Source organism: Cyprinodon tularosa, unplaced genomic scaffold, assembly GCF_016077235.1.
Source record: "Cyprinodon tularosa strain WSP-4 unplaced genomic scaffold, ASM1607723v1 ctg486, whole genome shotgun sequence".
In the NCBI taxonomy this organism is placed as follows: Eukaryota; Metazoa; Chordata; class Actinopteri; order Cyprinodontiformes; family Cyprinodontidae; genus Cyprinodon; species Cyprinodon tularosa.
In genome coordinates, this window is record NW_024039214.1 from 875,781 (window position 1) to 901,257 (window position 25,477).

Genomic DNA, 25,477 nt, shown 5'->3' on the forward strand with positions numbered 1-25,477 from the left:
AAAGTAAATAACCCAGTCCTTCTTTTCACTGTAGACAAGCCATGATCTGCTTATCTGTTCTCCATTTTTCATTTGGATGAAATAATAGCTGCATGAATCATGACAGCAGACAAGATAGAGGAGAGCAGGAGGCGGGGTTACCAATCTACTCGCTCTGGAGAGCAGAGTTCGCTGCTTTTAGATGTTGTCTCCAAAGTCTCCAGTAGCAGTAAAAAGACGCCAGATCTGGCGCTAGGAGCTTTTTAGAAATCAAAGTGCTAGAGGGGTCTGAAAAGTCATCGTTTGTATTCAAATGGTTTGCTGCTGTCTGTTTGGAGCTTTCTGAACATGTGCAGCAAATGGACTGATCCAATATGGTGGACGGCATAGCAATTTAGCAAAAGGATTTTAATCAAAAACATAATTAGTGTGCATACATAAGGAATAGTTGTATTACCCAAATAGTTTTGCAACAATAGTTCTGGACCATTTAGAGCAAAACTGAGAATGAGATTGATTTTTGATGTGCAACTTCTAGAACAGAATTTGTGTACTCGTAATGAAGAATATGAACAGGTGTAAAAATAAATTGTACTTGTGATTTTTTTTTTGTACAAAAACAAAACTTAGAATGGAGCTCTCTCTACAACATCAAATTCACACTTCCAATGCACGAATAGTTAGCCCCAAATTCCTGGCCTGATTACATCATTAAAGGGAATCAGAGATGAGGCTTCACTGGCCAGGAAGCAGCTGCTGCAGGCTTTTATTGTGAAGGAATAGAGGAGGGAGACAGAGCAGAGCAGAGGGAGGACTCAGATTTGAACTTGTGTTTTTTTATTCTGTCTTTGCTTGGATTCCCATCCACTTCCACGAACACAGGGAGGGGAAACATGCTCTGCTTGAAAGGTAGGAGAACATCTCTCAGAGGGTTTCTGTGTTTAATCATCTGTAAAACAGTCCAACGCTGCTGGAGAACAGATAAGAGGTTTGATGGAGGGAACAAACTGCTGATGAGCTGCAGCGTGTTTCAGATTACAGCTGTTTTGACCACCGTTGCCATGGTTACTGCTATGATGCTGTCCCGTCTCTGCTGCAGCGGCTGGGGTGGCGGCTGTATACCTGTGGGAGTGGGTGGTTTGTGGCGGTCTGTGGGTCAGGAGGTGTGTGCATTCCTCTCCTTGCTGCGTTTGTTTTGTGTTTAATGAGCAGCGGCCTGTTGAGGCAGGCTGAAACATCCCAGTCAGCCTCTCCAACACATCTGTAGCAGCTGCAGCCGACAGAATAAAAACTACTTTGGTAACATCCTCCATGTTTTCCTTTATCCAACCTGAAGGTTGCTTTTATCCCCCTGAGCCGTTTTATTTAATTCAGGCTTTTGCAGGAATTGTTCTGTTTCATTTTGTTCTTTTGGATCTGTCTAGACTTTAGTTGTTCTTTGTAGTTTCTGTTTCTTCTGCAGGATCCATTTTCTTTGCAAACTATTTAGTTTTCTGCTCCTAATGTGAACACTTTGGGTTTTATCTTTTCTCCTTCAGTTAGTGAAAGCATTTGACCCCCCCTAGGAAGCATCGCACTTCTTTTGGACTTGTTTTAAATCATTGCTAATGTTTCTCTTTTCTCTTTTTTATCCTTATTTCTGGTTCTATTTTATCTTCCTTTCCAAAGTTTTTATCTTTATTGTATTTTTGGCTAAATGTTTATTTGTAGATTCTTTTCTGCATATTATCTTTTTTAATGATCTTTTTTCTCCCCTGAGGCTGTATATTTTGCAGTTCTACTATTTTACAGTCGAGCAAACCTGCATATCATCTCAATGCATTTTATAAGAAGAAACAAATCCACGTAATCTCTCTATTGCTCAGTTGAAATTAGCCAAATAATTACACCAAATCGAGCAGCAGCAACTAGAGCCAAAAAATGGCATGTGGTATATGCCTGTTCCCAACTGGCATATGCCTTGGGCTGCAACTAACAATTATTTTACAAATCCATTATTTTTTTCCATTACTCGATTAATAATCGGATAGACAAAGGTTCCTTAAAGAGTTTTTTTTTTTTTTTTTTTACAAAACTGATCCAGGTGAAACTGAAGCTTTTTCACTTGATGCGTTTTAGATAGAACAATCAATGGACTAAAACTTTTTTTTTTTTTACAATTTTGATAAAATGATTGCTCTAAGTGGGTCTAAGTGGGGTTTTAGAGTCTCTATACTCCAGTTGACAATTAATTGATTACTAAATTAGTTGACCATCATTTCAATAATCGATTAATCACAATTAATCTGATCAATAGTTTCAGGCCGACATATGCCGGTTACCAACTGGCATATGCCATTTTTCACAACTGGGATGCCAGATTAACCTGACTCCGCCAGATGGATTTGCTCCGTATATCCATCTGGAAACCTTCCGTAGAAGTAATTTTGGGAAGGGGTGAAAATACTGGTTAGCTGATTGGCCTATGTTGGTGATAGACGGGCCAAATAAACCAATCAGATCAACGAAGCATATGGCGTACTAACAGAGCGACGACGAAGAGGAGCCAATTGATCGATCAAACTCTTGCTGAAACCAGTCGGGAGAAGAGCAAAAACATCTTTTCCTCTGAGAAAAGCCTCCAGAGCAGTGTTTTGCTCTTCTTTCAGTGAAGAAATACTCTGTAATTCCGATAAAACTTGCTCGATAGCCACGCTAACGCTAGTTTAATCGGCTGAAGCCGCCATGTTCTTTAGACTGAACTGTCGCGCTTCTCGTTGCGTCACACCTCAACCCGCCTCAAAGCCAACGCTGATTGGACGTTCGTTTGGTGAACGGCTCCAAATTTTCTTCAACGGAGAGTCTCCAGACTGATCTGCAAGTGAAACCTTGAAAGCTTGCGAGATCAGGATGGTCTCATGAGGCTAATGCCAGATACCAGCTTTGGCTCTCATTGTCACTCAAATCAAGAGTCCAACTCAGCTGGATTATATTTAAACCTTCATCCTGTTACTCCAAAGTTATCAAAGGAAGGCCTCAGTCTGAGCAAGCATGGGGCGACAGTGGGAAGCATAGCACTCTATAACGGAGAGAAAGGTCCAGAAGAACCAGAACTCGGCTCATTACAGAACCTTATCTGCCGGGACCCACCAAATGATGAGGTCAGAATGAAAATCCAATCACAGGGAGAGATATTTAATGTGGGAAAGACAAACAGCAATAATATCAGTCATAATTTGAGCTAAATGTGGAAACCTTTAGATCAGTTTCTTTTAAAGAAGAACAGAAATCCCACTTTTTCTAACCTGATTTGGTGTTTTCAGTGTTTCACTATGTTTTAGCCCTAAATTGAGCCTTTCGCTGGTTTTTCCTTGAGGTTTAGGTAAATCCTGCTGTCCAGTGGTCAGTTCCAGTTATCAGGAATCTTTCTGAGACTGAACAGAAAAGGAAAAGACATCTTCAGCTCAGCATCAGTTTGTTAGAGTCCAACGTTCCGTTTCTGTTTCACTTTATAAAGTTAAAATGCTTCTGTCCATCTTACCAGAAGACTGTAGGAAGTTTTAGTGTAATTTAATGTATATTATAATCTTATCTGACAGAACATCTTTCTCTAAAATAATAATGTTCAAACTGAGTGGAATAAAAGCTCCTTTAATCTATTAGATTTTAAATTGCCTTCAGCAGAAGGTCGATCGTTGCAGCCCAGCCGCTCCTCAGAACCAGGGGCAGAGCTGACTAAGCAGGAGCAGCAGGAGGTTCCTGCGGGTCAGGTGATCCAATCAGCTATTAATCAGATCACTGTGACCAGCCATCAAACAGGACTGTCCTCTGTTTCCTCTCTCTGAGGCTCCTGTTTTGGCTCAGAGAAGATTTAACGCTCTCCAGGCGAGGCGTCTTTCACCTGTCTGCAGCTGCAGTGCGTCTGTCATTAAACCAGCCCTGTCACAGGTCCGCTCCTGATGGATCCTCCTGCAGCTGCAAGATCAGGAGATCATTTAGGACATGATCAGGTTGTTCATTTAGACTTTTCTCTTTCTGGACATTCAGCTGCAGAATTAGTCATATGTAGGATAATTAAGGTGTCTCTGTTGTGCTTTTTGGTTCCTTTTAAATCATCTTTTGGCGCCAACAGAGCAGTAATTTCATTAAACTGAAACATTATTTCAGTTTAATATGGAAAAAAATCTCAGAATTCTGACTTTAACCTATTAACATCCACCTCAATTTGGATAATCCTCGCCTAGTTTGCAAATAACTTATGAACTGTAAGCCCAAATTACATGTGCAATACGTTATTTGAAAGCTAACACACTCTAGTTTCCTAATATGTAAAAATTGGATGAATAAAACACAGACCAACCTGCATCAGTTCAAACATTACTCAAAGTTGTTGTTTTATTCTCGGAAATGATAGGTCTTTTTTGAACAGCAGTAATAAAGATATTCTTTTGTTCTACATCATGTCAACCACAAAATTTTAGACCTCTAGCTCTAACAGTTCTAGAGCTGTGGAGTCTGGAACTTTTGGTGTCAGCTTGGAGCTGCGCGCAATTGCTCCGGTGGAATTTTATGCATTATGAGTTATTACCCTCACTTAAGGCACACTATGCAACATTTTTCAGTTAATTAATGTGTTCCATAACGTTTTGGATGATTAAATGAGTCATTTCAGGTCAAACAAAGGTATTCTCGGCCGCCCTGGTGGTCTGTGGGGGAAATACCGCACTTGCAAGCTGCAGGAGCACCGACCCGCACCCACAGGCTCAGAAGTCTCGCGAGAGTCGGTCTTGCTTTACGGCGAGAACTGCTACACGCCCCCAGTTAAAAGCATGCTCGTTGCTAGCACAGTGGCGATCTTTGTGCAGTGCTGCTTTCACACCGGACGCAGCAAAAGCAGCAAAATCGCGTCTGCTGCTTCATTTTTGCTGCTTGTACCAGTTAGTTCTGACGCGCAGCTGAAGCAGCTTTGCTGCTCTGGCTGCGCGGTGGTAAAGTGTGTCTGAGGCGCGTTGGGCGGAGCTTCACTATCCTTTCTCTGCCTTGCAGCTATATTTGCTGTGATCAGTGGGAATAAAGTAGTTTTAATATGTGTTTAAGTGAGAAAATACACCTGAAAACGTAATCAGTGCCGTCAGTTCATTCAGATTATTATCCTGCCTTCAATATTTTTTCTGTCGGAGCCGCTCAGACCCCCACATACCAGCGGTGCGCCGACAGTAGGAATCTCTTCATCAGCAGCCTCTGGCCGGGTCGCCTCCTCGCGGTTCACCGCGGCAGCTGGTAGATGTTTTTCATCTAAATAATCCAAACTGCAGGCAGCAGGATAATAAAAACGAACATATTCTGCCGGCAGGTTTCTGCATTTTAAGTTAATTTAGGCGTCAATAAACTGTTTCAGAGGAGTGATTATAGCCTCTGATCATCAGCGCTGTGTCTCTCTCCCTGCCAGCTCCCAGATCAGCTTCTCTGATTGGTTGACGCGGCGCGTCGAGCAGCAAAAATTCAATTTTTCCATCTCGAGCAGCAGCGCGTTTGCGGCGCGTCAGATGCTTAGTCATTCGTTGCGTTCGCCTGTCTGCTAAGCTCAAAACAACCGCGCCTGGCTTGACGGAGAAACCAGGAGAACAGCTGTGCATATTTACGACAGTGCACTTTTACGTTCGCCCTCTGGGGGGAGCCTCGCTGGAAAATCAACACCGGTTGCATAGTATACCTTTAAGGCCTACCGGGTCGCCGGCGACCCAGTTTTAAGAGATTTATCTCAGAATTCTGGTTTAATTAAAATTATATGTCCTCCAACTGAAAATACTTATTTTTGGCTTGAAAATGTTAATTTGTACGAAAGAAGATTAGGACCCCTGGAGAAAAAAAAAAAAAAAACATTCACGTTTTTAAATATTATTTCCGTTAAATATGGGAAAAAAATAAGAATTCTTAGATTAAAGTAGGAATCTTAGAATTCTGACAGCTAACAAACATGTTAGCATCCAGCTGTAGCCATGTCTGTTTTAGAGACTAGCTCTTTTGTTTTAATGACCTTCTGCTCTTCCATTAATCAGATAGCAGCCGGAGTACCCGGAGAGAACCCACGCATGCTCAGGGAGAACATGCAAACTCCATGCAGAAAGACTCTGGGCCGGGAATCGAACCCAGAACCTTGTTGCTGCAAAGCAGCAGTGCTATCCACTGCGTCACTCAGCAGCCCCTTCTTTCCCATATTAAACTGAAATAAAATTTAAAAATCAGCTAACTTTATTTTATTTTTTGAGTGTCCCTAATAATCTTCTGTATTTATCGGAACAAGAAGTCCTTAAAGGAAAATAAAAGTAATGAGAAAATTTAAGAGATTTTAATGTTTTACAAAAGCCTCCATTTCTAATTCTTCAGTCTGTTTTAGTTTCATTTGATTATTTTTGGTGTTTTTATAATGATTTCTTTATTAACGCTTTGATTTCATTGGTTTTAGTTTGTAAAACCTGACATTTTATATCTGGTCTGTTTTACTGCAGCAAATCCTATAAAAAAGACGATGGTTGTTTTTAGCGTCTGTAAAACCAGGGTCTATTTTCAGCGGTGGATTAATCCATGTTTGAACTTGTCTGCCCGTCAGAGTTTGTTTTTCAAATGAAAAATGTTGGATGTCAGCAGCTCGTAGTCAAACCCCGGTTCTGGCCTTTTTGGTTTCTGGTTCTGGGGTCAGAAATGACTCAGTAACGGAGCAACATGTGGTGGTGAGCATGGAGGTAAAACCTGGCCCACGCTGGCCATCTGCAGACCTGGATAATCCCTGTTAGGAGATTAAACCTGCAGAGAGGAGGCAGAGCAACGTTCCGTCAACAGGTGTGAAGGAAACCCTGTTTTTGGACTCGTGAAGAAGCAGAAGGTTTGGGATGTTTGGAGGTCTGTGGTTTTCTTGTGAAGGAATGAGAAGAAGCTGCACTGAGCTGCTGTTTTCCCTCCAGATTAGGATTCTCCTCCACTGGGATGTTTTATCAGACATCTGGGAGGATTTACTGAAGCTTCAACCGGTAAAAAAATACCTCAAGAAATTCTACATTAATTCTGGAGTAAATCTTTTCTGAAAATCTATACATTTATTTTAACTTTCTCTGGAAGGATTATCAGGATTAACTGAGTTTCTGGATTAAGTCTAAAGAATCTCCTTCATTTTCAGCACTTATTTTGGGGACATTAAATGCAAAATGACCTAACGCATTTCTTTCCAAGCTTCAGAGGAAATATTTTTAATCTGATCACCAACATTGTCACGTAAAGAACTCAAAGTTTTTCTTTTTCAACGTATCCTGGATTATTTTTTGGGAGAAATTATAAAAACTATCTGGTCTTTTACGATGAAACGTTTGAGCTGTTTGCGTACGTCGGATGAAGCCGTTCACCATCTAGCCAATCACTGATCAGAATGATTTCCTATGTTGAATGTCTGGGAGGTGAGGGGGCGGGGCCTGGTGTGTCGTCACACTGCTGGAATAGGGGGCCCGATGAAGAGCAAGATGAGCTCCTTCCTCGCAAGATGGCCGTCCTCCAGCCTAAAACGGAAGGCAGCCTGAGAAGGCGCCTCCTCAGCGCCAAGATCCACCAACAACAGACCGCCATGATGGGACTGCACCCCAACAGGCCAGCATCGCCTGTTGGTGACAGAGCTCCCCCCCACTGTAACCCCTGGCTCCTCCCACCTCGACAGCACGTCCACCCTTCTCTTCCCCCAGAGGCTCGTGGGAAACTCTTCCTCTCTCTAGAATCTTGTACCAAACCCCAGATTCAAGCCCAGGTGCAGCGCCCCTCCTGCCCCGTCCTCATCCGGCGCCGCACCAGTTCCTGCCCCCCATCCCCGGAGCCTCGCCCCTGCTATGCCTTACCCGTCCCTCCCCCCATGAGTATGACAAACCCCCCAAAGGAACCAGAGGTTCCACCTCAGTATCAGTACCAGCCCACCAAGAGGCGGAAAACCAGATTCCTTTGGTTCAGACGGCGCCAGAGGAAGAGCTTGAAGGCGGACGCTTTGCCCACCACCCCCCTTCTGCAAAAAGGTACTGACTCTTACCGTTAAATGTGGCATTAATGGGTTTCTTTATTCCAAACCATTTAAAATATTCCCATAGATCTCCTGCACTCACTGCCGCCTTCTTAATTTTTGTTTTCTTATTTTAGTCTTTCTTCGTTCCAGTTTGTTCCAGAATGATTTCAGTTTATCTGATTTAATTTTGTTGCATCTGTTTTCAGAAATGAGCCTCTGCTCTCTGACCAATCACCATCTTTGTTTGCCTCAGCATTCTATGGTCATTTTTCTAGTGTGGAGTCGTTCTAGTTTGGTTTATTTCTATAGCGCCACTCACAACACATATATCAAGGCATTTTACAGTTCACCAGATCATCCAGTCAGATTGATTCAAAGTTTTCTATCTAAGGAAAACCAGATGATTGCATCGACTCATTGACTCTTCAGCAATCCCTCACACTAAGCATGCTTGTAGCGACAGTGGAGAGGAAAAACTCCCTTTGAACAGGAAGAAACCTCCAGCAGAACCAGGCTCAGTGTGAGCGGCCATCTGCTGAGGCCCACTGGGGTTCAAGGAGACAGAAGCAGACATAGAAAAAGAAGCATAGAAACAAGAAAAACTGATCTCCAACATCTAGAAACAAAGGTGTTGATGGCAGCAGCACAGCTGATATTTCTCTCCAGGATGGAGTCACAGCCAAACAGGAACAGACCAGATGAAGCTACTATGAGAAAAAGCAGAGAGAGCAGAACGTTAGAGATTGAACTAACAGATTCTGCAGGTTTAGGATAGATATAGGATGAAGCAGAATGATGAAAAAGGGGTCCCTATGTCCTCCAGCAGTGTAAGCCTATAGCAGCATAACTACAGAGATAGCTCCCACATATTGGTGTCCTGTCCAGAGGCAGTGGACTTATTAAAGCTGGGGGATTGTAGGAGTGTGGTCTCATTATCTTCCACTAGTCTGTTCATAATTTTAACCACAAACATTCGATCCAGTGGGAAAAGTATGAAGTAAAGCTTCTCTGTGTATATTATGGCCGCTGTTCACACATCTATGGTGCTGAAAACACCCGAACCCGTCCTTATCTAAGTTATTCCTCAGGAACGAGGAGCAATGGTAAGAAAGGAGTTAAGAAACGTCTGCTTTGTTGTTATGAAATGTTTTTAGTTGCTGGAAAACAGAATCTTATTCAACCTTTCAAATTAAGAGCTGTGAGCTCACTTTTGAGGAAAAAATAGAAAGAAAAAAAATTCAGAAATTCTCCATCCATTGAACAATATTTTTTTTTTTTGTATTCAGGACATCTGTAAATATGATGCTGCTGTTACTGAACAATACTGCTTTCAGAAATGGACGGTGAATGATCTGGTCCTTCTCTCTGCTCCAGAACTCTCCATAGTCAGAGCTACAAACAGCTAAAGCTAGGCTAACATTCCAAACCAATTGGAATTTTGTTTCCAAGTTTGCAGGACAAATAAATGAACACAAATAAGATGATCTCCCTTTAGTTTGATTTTTGATTCTGGTTGGATGGTCATGACTACAACACTGCAAAACGTCTCTTATTATACTTCTCTTCTCATTACCAGTTAACTGATTCTGTTCTTGTTGAAACAGGGACAGATGAGACACACGTTTCTCATGTAAACAGAGTTTCATGGGGCCCCAAGGAACTTAGGGCCCTAGGCATCTGCCCAGTATTAACTAATGATAAATCCGCCCCACAGTTAATATAATGTGAACCCAGTTAGAGCAGCTTGGGATCCAAACTGGTCACCCTGCTGCAGCATTTATTGGTTAAAGTATATTAATCTACTGGAGTTAATTTATGTTGGTCTTTGATTTCATACATAAGCAAAAACATTTTAGTTTAACTTTCTCAAATTCTGGGGTAAGCTTTATCTTTTGACCCAGAGAGAAGCAGCTAACATGACTCAGCTGTTATGACAGTTTCTGTTCCTTCAGATTAGATTACCAGATGAAAATATTATTTATAAATCCAAAAAATTGGTTTCCAAGTTGGTTTTGTGCACATCTATTTGGTTTTATTTAGTTAATTGTGGTACCTTTGTGGTCCGGCAACCAGTCTCAGCTTTTTCAGTATGTGCACGATTTTGCATCTTTGTGTATACTCTGACATAATTTGGAAAAATCTGAACAAACACTGTGGAAGTCTTGGTCCGGGCCGGGATAAGCTCATCTGGTTGGACTTGAACATAAACCAAAGACAGTTCAGTATGACTTTAGTGAGAAAAAGTTTTAATTTTCAAAAAAGTACATTTACTTTTTTTCCCCTACAAGCAAATGAAGCCAAGAGTTTCATGTTTCTTCTACTCTGAATATGAGATTCTTCCTCTCAAACATTTTTCAGAGAAGGATGAGATGGAGGAACCTAGAGTGAATAATGAGTCAATCAGCCTGCACTGAAAAAAATAATACAAATGCATTTGGTATTTGCTTTAAATGGCAAAAGACACATTGTCCAACACAGAAGAGCGGCGTCCTCGGGACAAGACTCTGCTGTCCATCTACACCTTATGGACAAAGGACATTCTTTTGAGGACCAGAATGTTCACATTTTGGACAAAGAAGACAGGAGGTTTGAGAGGGGCGTGAAATAATCTATGTTAAAGAAAAATCAACCTCAAAGTCTTAGGGAAATTATTTTTAAATATCAAATCATTCTGGCTTAAACATGCATATAAATGTAATCTTTATCAGACCATATTGTCCCAGAATTTAGAAAATTTCTATTTAAAAAAAAAAAAAATCTGTCTTAAAATATGTGGGGGGTTTTTCCGTTATCTTCTGCAGGCCAGTTAGTTCTACATCAGCCTGAACACCTAAATTCAGCCAATCATATATCAACGGTCATCTGTCAATCAAATGTTTTCGGTCATAGCATCTTGATTCATATGTCGCAGCTAATATACGCAACGGTTGAAACCAGAATCCTTTCCTTTCCCATTGAGTTGCGTCCCAGTGTTCACGGGGATGGACGTCTGTGTCTTCGGCAGGCGTAGAGCTAACAGAACTGGCAGCGTTGCGAGGCAAGGGCTCAAACATGTACGGCTGGAAGCCTTCTACACCAAACCAAGCTTCTGCCGCCCTGGCGTCCTCTTCCACAACATCTTCGTCCCCGCTTTCCTCCTCTAAATAAAAAATGGATGACGGAGGAGACTCATCCACGACCTCCGACACTAAACTCTCCTTCTCTTGCATGTTTCCGCTGTCCATAGCGTTCCTTGACAGCGTCGTTTCTAAGTCACCAATTTAGTGCTACTTGGTCCCAATGGAATTTCCCATTGGGAACCTGCTAGCACTAAGATGCTAACTGGTTAGCAAGAGACTTCAGAGAAACCGGCCACAACCAAAAAGGGTTGCAAACCTTCCACCAAAACAATCCCGCCCCCTTGATAATCGACCAATCACATTCACTTTATTCACTGGTGTAAAGTCAGGCACCACTCGGGAGAATTCGGAAATGCAACGTTTGGAACGGCCGCTTCCCTACAACTTTGAGGGGGTGACTCAGATTTCTTGCCTATTAAGACCTTTCATATGCAGCCAGGCCAACAATTCCCTCTAACGACCCCCCTTTCAGAGACATAGACAGGTATGGGGCATTGCAGGCTAACAAAGAAGCCAAACGACCCCCATTCCAAAGGGGGGGACCCGTTCATCCGTTTCTATTTGCATGTTTTCTAAACTAAAACCAGGCTTTGTTGGGCTGCTGGATAAAACTTGGAACTAAACGCTATTTCTGACATTTGGAATTGAAAAATCTTCCTGGATGGAAGAGAAACGGCATCAAACTTGGAAACAAAGTCCAGTGGATTTTTTTTTTATTTTCCTTTTTTGGAACATTTACTTTATCATATTTAGTTACTTTAACACAATTGTGTGTCCTACCCTGCTAACATGAAGCAATTGTGTTAAAGTCACTAAATACAATTAAGTAAATGCCATTATTTTTTTCAGCGTGTTTTTAAAAGGCTGAGTCTTTTCAAAAGTTGAAAGTCCAGCAGAGATTTTTAGATATGTGGCTTCTAACCATATTTTTTAACAAGGCTATTTAAGCAGAATTCTGCACTCATTATGGCTGAGAAAGAGGAAGGTTTGACCACAGAAACATTTCCTGCTCTGCGTCTAACCGATGAAACAAATAGATTCCTAAAGGGATGATTATCTGATGTGTTTTTATGCTTTTGTGTCCCGGCAGGAATTTCTCCTGCATTATTGATCAGTGTTCTCATGTCTGCTGTCCAGAGGCTCTGCTGTATAAAATATGTTTTCCTAAACATGAAGAAAGTCTTTGCTTTGCCAGTTTTTTCTTCATGTTTCAGTCAGAATATAAAATCTGGATCTCTGCTAACAGCCTCTGACTCCCAGCGTGTGAACATCTGATCAATAATGCATCACAGCTCCAGTTTGCTGTTCTTGTCAGATAACACTCTGAACATAAACACTGCGGCTCTCTCTTATCTTTTCTCCCGATGACCTCCTCTGTGAGTAATCCTCTCCAAGTGTGTATTTGTGTGCATGGATTAGCAGCAGCCTCATACGCTAAACTAAAGGCTAATTCCTGTTCCAGCAGATGAGCAGGCCGTATGGCTGCTGCAGCTGCTGCTGCTCAGCCATGTTGTCTGGCTAAAGTCTACACAAAGTAACCTGATAAATGTTTTTATTTATTTATCTAATGAAAAGGAGAATATATTCATTTATAGCACTGGGGTGTAATTTGATCAGCTGCTCTTTGTAGTTATTTATTAACTATTAACTGCCTGTAACGATCATGTGACCAGAGCTTAGATTCAGGCCGTTTCTTAATTCACAATAACGCGAGTACGGACTCTGTTCTTGAGAAGAACACTGGAAAGTCTGGACTCTGGGAGAACGGGAGCACGCAGCATAAATCTGGGTCAATTGGAACAGAAGCGTACTGATGACATCACTAAACGCTCGGCTCGTCTGGAGCTGCATTTCTCCTCCTGTTATTAATAGTCTCTACATAATAATTATGACTTTTTTCATTTAGTGGAGGAATAATGATGAACACAGTCAGATAAACACAAATCAAATGAACATTTTGCAAAATAAAACCAAAAAAAAAAAATCAGCATCAGAGCCAGCGGTACTTCACACACGGCTAAGCGGAGAGAGGCTGCGGCCGACGGGCCGACGTCGGCTCTGGACGGCTGCTGCAGACAGACCAACTTCACACATATTGAGAAACTGCCTCAGTTCCTGACTTAGTAATTCCAAATTCTTGGTCTTGTGTTTTAGGCCCAATCCCAAACAAGCCCCTAAAAGCTAACCCTGAGTGCTAACCTTGCGTTTGTGCGTTCCAGTGGAGGATCCGCCCCATTTAGGGACACATATTGGGTAGGGCAGGGTCCTGCTCCGCCCTTACATATCCGGCCTGTATCAGTGCAGGCTGGCTGGAATTAAGCAGCGGGTTTAACGGGGACCTAAAGCAGAGAAAATACGTGCATATAAAAGTTTAAAACTTTATAAAAGACGTACATCAATCCCTAAATGGTTCCTCTTTGTAATTTGACTGAATAGATTTATTTTCAAGAAAATGACTAATATTTCACGTCATGTTAACCTGCACTACAGATTTACAGCCACATGAGGCGTCACTGTGTTGTCATAGAAACGACTGCTTTCCCTTTCCGTTGAAGGGAAGATGATGTCCCGTTCACGTTTATATGGTTAGTGGTGAAGGGACGGTTTGGGATCTGTTGTTTTTTTTGCATCATTCCTCTAATGGCCTGACTTTATTCTTCAGCAATATTTTCTACAGGATATTGTTTCAATTCAAAGCTGTACCAAGCCATTGCCACCATGTTTGATTGTCTTTATTAAAGAGGCTCATTAAAGACCTACTGCTGTTCCTTTAGTCGTAGGTGTGAATGGTTGTTTGTCCTGTTTGTCTCCGTGTTGCCCTGCGATGGACTGGCGACCTGTCCAGGGTGGACCCCGCCTCTCGCTGGTGCCTATCTCCATTGACAGCTGGAGGTAGGCACCAGCACCCCTCACGACCCCACTTGGGATTAAGCGTGTTAGAAGATGAAAGGATGGTTTATCCAGAAGTCCTGGGGATCATCGAGGTCTTTAATGGTAAATCTTAAATGGGTCATCTGTGCTTGATGTGGTTCTGGACAGTTTTTCCCAGTCTCTCTTTCTTACAGTTGAATCATGACCTCTGACCTTTAGTGGGAGGGAGAGACATGTAGAGCTTTTGATGTGCTGGGCTCTTCTGTGGCCTCCATGTTGATGGTTTCCACATAGAAATGTCTTTGTAGATCCTTCCAAGACTCAAAGATTTAGATTTACTTAGTTTTAGTTTAGTTTATAAATTGTCAGATAGGTCAGTCCTTCATTCTATTATCCTGACAGTAATCAGACCTGAATGAAATTGAACTCAACTGTCTAGGAAATTCCTGTCTAGGAATTGAAAAAGTTTCCTGGATGGAAGAGAAACGTCTTCAAACTTGGAAACAAAGTCCAGTGGATTGTTGAACTTTTTTGGAATGGCTGTATTATTACCGTACCGATAAAATGAATGTTTAAATGAAGGTTTTATATTTAGGGTGAAGATTTTGTCACATATTGTTTTCATGAAGATGTTTTTCCTCTCGTCAGAACTCCAGACTTCAACCTCTGAGCAGGTTTCATCCAACAATCTTCAGAACTAAGAAGCTTTTATATTAGAGATTAAACATCTTTAAGAAAAAGGAGACAAAGTCCAGTTTCCTTCCTCTCTGGAACATACAGGTGCTGGTCATAAAATTAGAATATCATGAAAAAGTAGATTGATTTCAGTAATTCCATTTAAAAAGTGAAACTTGTATATTATATTCATACATTACATACAAACTCATATATTTCAGATGTTTATTTTGTTTAATTTTGATGATTACAAATGACAACAAATGAAAATCTCAAATTCATCATATCAGAAAATTAGAATATTGTGAAAAGGTTCAAAATTGATGGCCCCTGGTGCCACACTCTAATCAGCTAATTAACTCAAACCACCTGCAAAAGCCTTTAAATGGTCTTTCAGTCTAGTTCTATAGGCTACACAATCATGGGGAAGACTGCTGACTTGACAGTTGTCCAAAAGACGACCATCGACACCTTGCACAAGGAGGGCAAGACACAAAAGGTCATCGCTAAAGAGGCTGGCTGTTCACAGAGCTCAGTGTCCAAGCACATTAATAGAGAGGCGAAGGGAAGGAAAAGATGTGGTCGAAAAAAGTGTACAAGCAAGAGAGATAACCGCACCCTGGAGAGGATTGTGAAACAAAACCCATTCAAAAATGTGGGGGAGATTCACAAAGAGTGGACTGCAGCTGGAGTGAGTGCTTCAAGAACCACCACACACAGACGTATGAAAGACATGGGTTTCTGCTGTCGCATTCCTTGTGTCAAGCCACTCTTGAACCACAGACAGCGTCAGAAGCGTCTTGCCTGGGCTAAAGAGAAACAGGACTGGTGAGTGGTCCAAAGTCATGTTCTCTGATGAAAGTAAATTTTGCATTTCCTTTGGAAATCAAGGTCCCAGAGTCTGGAGGAAAAGAAGAGAGGCACTTCATCCACGTTGCTTGAAGTCCAGTGTAAAGTTTCCACAGTCAGTGATGGTTTGGGGTGCCATGTCATCTGCTGGTGTTGGTCCATTGTGTTTTCTGAGGTCCAGGGTCAACGCAGCCACATACCAGGAAGTTTTAGAGCACTTCATGCTTCCTGCAGCTGACCAACTTTTTGGAGATGCAGATTTCATTTTCCAACAGGACTTGGCACCTGCACACAGTGCCAAAGCTACCAGTACCTGGTTGAAGGACCATGGTATCCCTGTTCTTAATTGGCCAGCAAACTCTCCTGACCTTAACCCCATAGAAAATCTATGGGGTATTGTGAAGAAGAAGATGCAATACACCAGACCCAACAATTCAGAAGTGCTAAAAGCCACTATTAGAGCAACCTGGGCTATCATAACACCTGAGCAGTGCCACAGACTGATCGACTCCATGCCACGCCGCATTGCTGCAGTAATACAGGCCAAAGGAGGCCCAACTAAATACTGAGTGCTGTACATGCTCATACTTTTCATGTTCATACTTTTCAGTTGGCCAACATTTCTATAAATCCTTTGTTTTTATTGGTCTTCAGTAATATTCTAATTTTCTGATATGATGAATTTGAGATTTTCATTTGTTGTCATTTGTAATCATCAAAATTAAACAAAATAAACATCTGAAATATATGAGTTTGTATGTAATGTATGAATATAATATACAAGTTTCACTTTTTAAATGGAATTACTGAAATCAATCTACTTTTTCATGATATTCTAATTTTATGACCAGCACCTGTAAAACCAGAGAATCACACAATCTAAATGAACGAAGGTTGATGAATATTTCTGTACGAGCTCGACTTTATTTGGTTTTTGATAAAAGCATGACGACAATCCAGACTGAAGCCTCTTAGCGCTAAATATAACGGAGTGAGATCATGTGTCCTACTTGGCATCTAATTAATGAAACTAATTACCACAGTGGGGGTGGGGGGGGGGGGGTGAAGATGAACAGACAGTGATGCCGTCAGCCTTGAACGCTGTAATTAGCTGCTCCTTATGGCCCACATAGTCGACACATTTACCAACTGGAACTGTCCCAGTTTGTGACTGGTGATGAAGGTGAGGATGGAGGTGAACTCAATTAACCACATAGAAACTAATTAACAAACAATCAGCCTTCGAGGCTAAACAACAGCGCCTAAGCTGCTAGGTGTGACGAGCTACTGGTCCAGAGAGGAACCCAGGATCAATATTAGCATTAAAGGAGAAGTCCGGTCAGCAAGAAATAATCAGTGGATCATTATTTATACCTAAAACTAATATGTTTGCAGGGATTTAATGAATTTAGCGTTAATCAGTAAAAACAATTAAAAATTTCTTCACGATCACAGAGTCTGGGAGCGGCCATTTTTGCCCAAATATAGTAGCCCCTCCCTCCTGCCATCTTCCAGCAGTGACGTCACGGTGCGGTAAGCCTAGCGCCATTCTCCCCGCTTTCCAAGCTAAATCAATGGGAACTACTAGACACATCTGCAATCAACAACAATTATTGACGATTTCCAGAGGACTTCACCATTGAAATTCACCAGAGCTATAGTGAAACTGACAATGCCCACGTGCATGGCAGCTGGATGCTGGAATACATCAGGGAAAAGTGAAAAAAAGAGTTATTCCACCTTTCCGATTCCTGATCCTCCACGGACGGGTTGGTCGTTGGATCGCCAACTTGAAGAGGGAGGATTTGCCATCGAACTTCTGGCCAGAGAAAAAACCCGTAATATGTAGCCAACATTTAGAAGGAGAATGTTTTCAAGATGACTTGGATAATAGCGCGTTGTGACAAACACCAGATACAGCACTGGGACTTGATCAACAGCCGATACCGCACCGTGACGTCACTAACCAGTAGGTGGCAGTAGTGTTCTTTGACAAACATGGATGCCTCCAGTAAAGCACATTCACATGAAAATGACTCTGAATTAAAAACACTGATCATTTATTGAACAGGATGGAATCATTTCAGATTTAAAGAACTTTCAGAAGTTTAAATTCTAAATAGGACTGGACTTTTCCTTTAAAACACACAATATGAAGAAAATACGACGCAGGCTTTAAAGTGACACGTGTGGTTATTTCCGTTTAGAATCTGAAACCTGTAAAATACAGCATTATCCAAAATAAAACCCGACAGTCACTGCAGACTTTATAGAGGAATCTTAGGTATCTGCTAACACCATCAGCTGATGCGTTCATTGTTCACAAGTAGGACAGTAAATCAAAAACCATCTTCAGACATTAAAGTACATCCTACAGAGACTTTGTCCCTTCAAAGACCTCAAAGAGAAACCACCAAAACTAGGGGTGCACGATATTATCACTGGGTTCTGGGCAGAGCATGCGAGCGGTGGAGCGGAGTGGAAGGAATATGGTGGAACGCAGAACGTTTTTCAAATTAAAGGCTGGAGAGTGGATTTTGCTCCAGTTCGCTCCGATGCGCTAACAATGTCAATTACAGGAAGGAAAAATGTCAGAAAATGCCTTCTCCTGAAAAGTTGAGCGAGCGCAGAGCGATTTCACCAGAGCGGCAGGAAAATGAAGGCGAGTGCGGAGCCCGTTTTAAAGCGGAGGGTCCTGGAGCTACATTAAGCGGTGGAGCGATTGAGCCAACATCCTCCTAAGCAGGGAGTAGGAATTGCGCGGCACTCCGCTCCGTTCACATGTCTGGTTCTCGATCGATATTAGCTTTAAAAGTGAATATCGGATAATAGTGAACATTTTACCGATATAACTCACTGATGTAAAGGACACCGTTTTATATCGGACACCGTAATAGCCATTAAAAATTTCCGAACTTTCCTTGATGGGTCCTTAGCTGGCCCATGGCTGCCCCCTTCAATTCCTTTTTAAACATCAATCTTTGTACTAAAATATTCCTTCTGTCATGATCTGTGGACATAAAAATCTAAAGAGAAGCGCCATCTCCTGGTCAGACCCTGTAATTCAGTGAAAGGTGGAGTCAGAGTAAAAAAAATATCCAAGAGAGAGTCACTCCAGTGGCTGGAAGTTGGAGGGGATTTTGCTGGGAGTTGCAGGGAAGTGGGCTGCCATTCGGCTGGTGTTTGAGCAAGGTATCATACACCTGACTTCATCATCTCTCCTGAGTCTGCCACAGAGGAGAAGATGAAGGGGAAATGTGGGTGGTGGTGATTACTTTCAAGTTTCAGAGAGAAAAGGCTGATCCGACAATCAATGACTTCAAATAAAACAGGAAAACAGACCAAAGGAGCGGCAGAAGGTTCAATCAGATGGAAGCAGTTTTTAAACTAAACTAAAAAAAAAAAAGAAAAAAATCTCACAAAGATGAGACGCAAACTAGGATACAGAGCTGTTGCAGATAAAGCAACAGCAGAGACCGTATAGCAATATTTATGCACCAGGAGGCATCAACAGCCTGAACTATAGCAGAAGTTGTTGCTCTAAGGAACACAGGTTAAAAACATGATAGAATATATATTGCAAGAAACAAGAAGGTCAACAGGACAGAGAACATATCTACAAAAAAGATTTTTTCAATAAAACAGACAAATATAAACAAAAATTATAATGCACTGCAACTTTTCACTGTTAATTTACAGTAAATTATTGGATAAGTGTTGCAATACTTTCACATTACGATTACTAACCCTAACTGTAATTTTACAGCTATGACAATACAGCACAACTGTAACGTTACAGCATCACTGAAAAAGCAGTTACCTTTATATTACAGAACCTTACTGTGAAATTACAGCATTTTGCTCCACATTAGAACAATACGGTCCTTTACTTTTACATTAATGTACATATTGACATTAATCTACTGTAAATTTACAACATATGTTGTGTTAAATTTGGCCAGCAAATTACTGTGAAAGTAATGCAAATTAATACATTTGCTGTGAAATTAAAAAGATGAAACATTTAACCGCCCCACCCACACAATAAACAACTCCCAAAAAATACAGCAACAATTGAAAAATGCAATAAATTTCAATATTCTAGTCATAAACATGATCAAATACAAAGAAATTCTGTATAAACTGGCTCTTCAACGACCGGTGCATTTCTACAATACATAATTGAGACTGACAACTGCTGCTGCTGCAGAGAATTATGACATCCACTCTAAGTTTCTGTTAAAGGGTGCTAATTAACAAAGACACTTCATATCTCTATAGTTATGCTGCTGTTGGCTTAGACTGCTGGAGGACATAGGGACCCCTTTTTCACCTTCAATCTATGAGTAGAGAGGACCAGATCATTCACCTTCCATCTTGAAAGCAGTGTCATTTAGTAACAGCAGCAGCATCATATTTACAGACGCCCTAAATGCAAAAAAAATAAATACAAATTTTTACTTAATAGAGAAATCATAGGTTAATCGAAAGGTTAAATAAGATTCTGTTTTCCAGCAACCAAAAAAGCAGAAGTTTCTAAACTTCTTTCTTACCATTGCTCCTCGTTCCTGAGGAATAACTCGGATAAGGACGGGATCGGGTGTTTTCAGCACCACAGATGTGTGAACAGCGGCCATAATATACACAGAGAGAAACTGTACTTCATACTTTTCCCAGTGGATCAAATGTTTGTGGTTAAAATTATGAACAGATTAGTGGAAGATGATAAGACCCCATCGTTACAATCTCCCCACTTTAAAATGTCCACTGCCTGGTAACAGGACACCAATATGTGGGAGCTATCTCTATAGTTCTGCTGCTATAGGATTAGACTGCTGGAGGACATAGGGACCCCTTTTTCATCATTCTGCGTCATTCTATCTCTATTCTCCCACTCTGCAGAATCTGTTAGTTCAATCTCTAACATTCTGCTCTCTCTGCTTTTTCTCATAGTAGCTTCATCTGGTCTGTTCCTGTTCTACACCTTTGTTTCTAGATGTTGGAGCTTCGCCTGTTTTCCAGTGTAGTCCTGTTTCTCTGACTGTGACTAACTGGATGTGCTCTCTTCGTCCTCTGACATGGGAGCTGTTTTCTGGATGGGGCCGCCTGTGGAGCTGGTTGACAGTTGCCTTTTGTATCTATGCTTCTTTTTCTATGTCTGCTTCTGTCTCCTTGAACCCCAGTGGGCCTCAGCAGATGGCCGCTCACACTGAGCCTGGTTCTGCTGGAGGTTTCTTCCTGTTCAAAGGGAGTTTTTCCTCTCCACTGTCGCTACAAGCATGCTTAGTGTGAGGGATTGCTGAAGAGTCAATGAGTCGATGCAATCAGCTGGTTTTCCTTAGATAGAAAACTTTGAATCAATCTGACTGGATGATCTGGTGAACTGGAAAGTGACCTGAGATGACATGATGTGAATTGGAGCTATAGAAATAAACTGAATTGATTAAAATCTATACATTTCCCCAACGGTGAGAAAAAAACAGCAAAAGAACATTGAAGAACTCAACCTAGATTAATAATTACATTTTAAGGATAATCTGCAAGTGACAAAAAAAAACCTGAAGAGGAATTGGGGGCAAAAAAAAATCAAACAAGCACTTTTGTTGCTCAGCCGATGCAGAACTGGGCTCATTATTTGCTGTACGTGGATTTTTCCCTCCTTTGATGGTCTAATAGACCCTGAGGACAAGCTTAGTCCCTTCACTGATGAGCTGTCCTCACAAAGACAAAAAAAAAGAACACAGAATAACAGATAAAGCGTCTCACATCAGAGCCGCTCTCATCCAGAAAACACACACTTTCCCCTTCATCTTCAAAGCAACAGGTTCCTGCAGCATTTTCAGGTAACCTTCATCACCTGGTGACACCGGTGAAGGGCGCACACGTGCACTGGCTTCCTGCCAGCGTGGCAGGTGTGGGTCTGTGGAAGTAAGAGAGGAGGAAAGAGGTAGGAGAGAGAGAGAGGAGTGGGAGGAGAGCGGCGCCGCAGAGTGAGGAGCTGCATTACTGCTGCTGCAGCCTGAGGAGTGAGTGTGTGTGCGGGTGTGTGTGGGGGGGGGCTGTGTGGCGTCGTTATGGTTCTGATCGGAGCAGCCATCAAATCCGTCCTCAGATTCCTCACCAGGACCACAGGTGAGTTAATGAGTAGATGGAAAGGTGGGACAGAGAGGATCCATAGACATCAGTTAGGAATCTTTGAGGATGACCTCATATAATCTCTGGTCTATGATTGGCTGATGAGTGCATGCATTGTATCAAAGATAGTCGACTTCAGCTGTTTTACTTTTATATGAATCAATTAGTCTGATTATTTATTACTTCTTGATGTTTCTACGCTGCTGCAGCCCGGAAATTCAGTGGCTCTGGTTCTTCCCAGGAGGCTCTGGTAAACCCGATCAGTCTGAGGAACCCTGTGGAGATCATGCATCTGTTAAAAATCAGAACATCTGCATTTTTGCAGAAACCAATGAAAACTGGAGCCCTCTTAGGGACTTTTCAGAAGGTCCGACTACTTTTCCAGTTATGCTTTGGAGCCTATTGGGAATTTTCTCCACCCATTATGCAGAACCGGACTCCTTTATTTCCTTACGTCTGGCTGATCTACAGCACTGGCCTCTCAACCTGAGGCCAACACCTTATTATTGGCCATGAACCAATTAGCTGGGGTCTTTCATTTTTATTTTTTTTTACTATACCTGTTAATTTTATTCAGTTTATTTCTATAGCTCCAATTCACATCATGTCATCTCAGGTCACTTTCCAGTTCACCAGATCATCCAGTCAGAGGATAGAAGTTTTCTATCCAAGGAAAACCAGCTGATTGCATCGACTCATTGACTCTTCAGCAATCCCTCACACTAAGCATGCTTGTAGCGACAGTGGAGAGGAAAAACTCCCATTTAACAGAAAGAAATCTCCTGTTAAATCTGCCAAGGATGACTGCTAGCTAGCTTAACGTTAGGATTTAGGAAATGTGGGGCCCTAGGCAAAGACAGGCAGGGGGCCCTCTGAATTGTTTTGACTCTGACTTCTTTCCATTATTGTAAGTAAGGAGGAACGAACGCTGCTGTGAAGTTAGGAAACTGAGTCAGAAGCATTTCTTGCAAGACGTAAAATTCAGTTTTATTAAACATCCTTACATGAGACGGAGTGTATATAAAAGCTCTGACTTAACCATCCTAAGCACATACATTTATACACTTCAGAAATCCCAGCACCTTCTCTTTCTCCCATGAAACTACCGCCTGCGCAACTCAATTAATCAAAGACATAAATTTAGCCAGATAAACATTTCAGAACAACAGTTTTTCCTTCATGACATCAACTGTCTTTCGCTCACAACAGAAAAAAAAAAAGATGTGAGAACCTTGCACGCAATAAGGACACGTTTATCCTTGTCTAGAGTAGAGACGGAGACTGGAGCAAATTACTTTTACTAAGCCAAGGAAAAGCACAATTTCACACTGCCCAGATCAGAACAGGGCTGATTACCGCGCAATAAGAGCCGTATGATGAACTGGTCTCTCTTTGCAAAGATAAAAAATAAAGGCCAACTGAGTGAAATCCATCAATCTCTGTTTATTTAATGGGAGTAAATAGTTGAATACTTTTCTCCCATGACACAAGCCATGATCTGCTTATCTGTTCACCATTTTTTATTTGGATGAAATAATAGCTGCATGAATCATGACAGCAGACAAGATAGAGGAGAGCAGGAGGCGGGGTTACCAATCTACTCGCTCTGGAGAGCAGAGTTCGCTGCTTTTATACATTTTCTAGCACTTTGTGCTATAGGAGTCTGAAAAGTCATTAAATTTAGCAACAAAAGCACTAAGTTAGAAACAGATTTGTTTTCAAATGGTTTGCTGTTGTCTGTTTGGACCTTTCTGAATATGTGCTGCAAATGGACTGATCCAATTATTGTGCACAAATAAGGAATAGTTGCATTAACCATACAGGTAAACATGGTTTTATGGGCCCCCCCCCAACTCAGTGTTTTTTTAATTAAACCAGAACCTTATTCTTGGTCCTACTCCTTTCAATTCTAATGGTCAAATGATGACCAGTTGATGTAAACAGCCTTCTTTTTTCCTCTCTACTTTTTAAAGCTGACCTATTTAAGGTGAGAGCAGAAGCGAAAACAATGCTTACTCATTTCCATTTCTCCTGATACTGAAAGTGAGTCAGAGGCAGGATGGGTAGGTAGAGACAACGGAGAAGCTTCTGCTGCCGAGGTGAGCGACGAAGGATGCTGGACAGAATAAAATCTGAAAGATAAAATCAAATCAACACTTATTAATGTGTTTAATAGTCATATGCAGGCTGGCAAAAACTGAGAAAAACAGGGTTTTTGTGTCATCATCGCTTGGCACAGTGTCATTTTGGTAAGGCTGTATGATGTCATCTCTATTCATTGGGTCTTTATTATGCAATTATTGTTTAGCATAATGGCATCATAAATAAACTAAAAGGAGGTGCACCCCTGAAGTCTCTTTCTGGAATACATTGTGTTAAGCTAATTTCATCATTTTACCTTTAGAACTGAGATTAAAACCAGGATGATGCACATTTGGTTTAGCTAAATAAATATTCTGCCTCTTAAATAGTTACTGAAGTATAATTCTGATGCCCTTTGATTGAGCCTTACCGTTTAGAAAGTTGACCAGAACCAGGAACGTAGCCACTAAAGCCCAGAAGGTCATGGTTGGGTTGAGGTTTCGATGACCCAAATGCAGAAATGAGTTGAGCTGATTTAATGAATTACTCACAGGCAACTGAGTCAAAAATCCAAAATACTAAGGAACAGCACAGGGAAAGTATATATAGGACAGAACAAAGACTGAACTAATGAGCTGATTGGGAGCAGGTGTGGATGGAAGCATCTAGAAGGAAGCCAAGAGGAAAGGAAACAAACACAAGGGGGCAACAGAGAGTAACTCAACAACAAAACACTGCTAGAAAAATAGCTACAAATACAAAGAAAATAAAACTTAAACAGAGGGCAGAACGCTGACACAGAGGGTCTTAAGAGCAAATTCCACCGGAAATTCCACATGTTGATTAAAGCAAGTTCAGCTCCCAAACTATAAGTTGGAAATAGAAATGTTTGTATTTGTGTGACAGAAAGGCATTGAGGATTTTTTTTCAGGTAGAACCACAATTTTAATGTCTGATTTATAGATGATTAAAAGAAGAAGAAAAAAATATTTAGCCTCACTTAAATCTTTTTTTTCCAAAATAAACACTGCAAAACACCATGCAAGCCAATTTGAAACTCTGGATTAATCCTCAGACTTTATAGATCCACATCTTGACTATAAGTCAAGTAAATTGGGAGTGGGAGAATAGAGATAGAATGAAGCAGGATGATGAAAAAGGGGTCCCTATGTCCTCCAGCAGTCTAAGCCTATAGCAGCAGAACTATAGAGATAGATCAGAAATCTGGTCAGACAAATGTGCTGATTTCTATTATTTATAGACCTTCTGCATAAGACTCCTAAGATTAAGCCTTCATTTCATTTCAATTTACCAACAATATCACCAAAAAGAATAGAAAATAAGAATAACAGAGCAAGTTTATGCCGGTTACTAGTGTTGCGCGGATGGCATTTTTTGGCCCTGATACCTGGCTGTGCAGTATCGGCCGACACAGATACCATCTGTTTAAAATTGATGTGTGTATATGAAGAACTGCACACTACTTGGATGTAAAATAATTGCCATCATGGCTTTGTCATGGCTCTCAAATGCCAAAGTAGTGCAACTTTCACGAACTGCTTTCAGGTGACATACAAACATCAAAATGGTATCGGCGCCCTGTTTGTCGGTACTTGCCGATGTCACCATTTTAGTGCTGGATCGGAGCCCCGCCCGATACCGGTGTCGATATCGGTGCAATACTTCCGGTTCCATCACCTGAAACGGTCGCATAATTACATCCGACCCCTCCTTGGAAAGGTCTAAGTTTCCA

General features: G+C 41.4%; 1 protein-coding gene and 1 long non-coding RNA gene across 2 annotated transcripts in view; both read left to right on the forward strand.

Moving 5' to 3' along the window:
* Positions 1 to 3,769: 3,769 nt before the first annotated feature.
* Positions 3,770 to 6,208, forward strand: LOC119794666. Its single transcript, XR_005282246.1, has 2 exons — positions 3,770 to 3,968; positions 6,018 to 6,208. It is a non-coding gene; the product is annotated as an uncharacterized LOC119794666 (long non-coding RNA).
* Positions 6,209 to 6,639: 431 nt separating this feature from the next.
* The window catches only part of nhsl1a (NHS-like 1a), a 33,872-nt gene continuing 15,034 nt past the window's right edge, over positions 6,640 to 25,477 (forward strand). Inside the window, exon 1 of the mRNA XM_038302307.1 lies at positions 6,640 to 8,006. Within this exon, the coding sequence (XP_038158235.1) occupies positions 7,490 to 8,006 (517 nt within the window). The 5' untranslated portion in view covers positions 6,640 to 7,489. The remainder of the gene's footprint in view (positions 8,007 to 25,477) is intronic.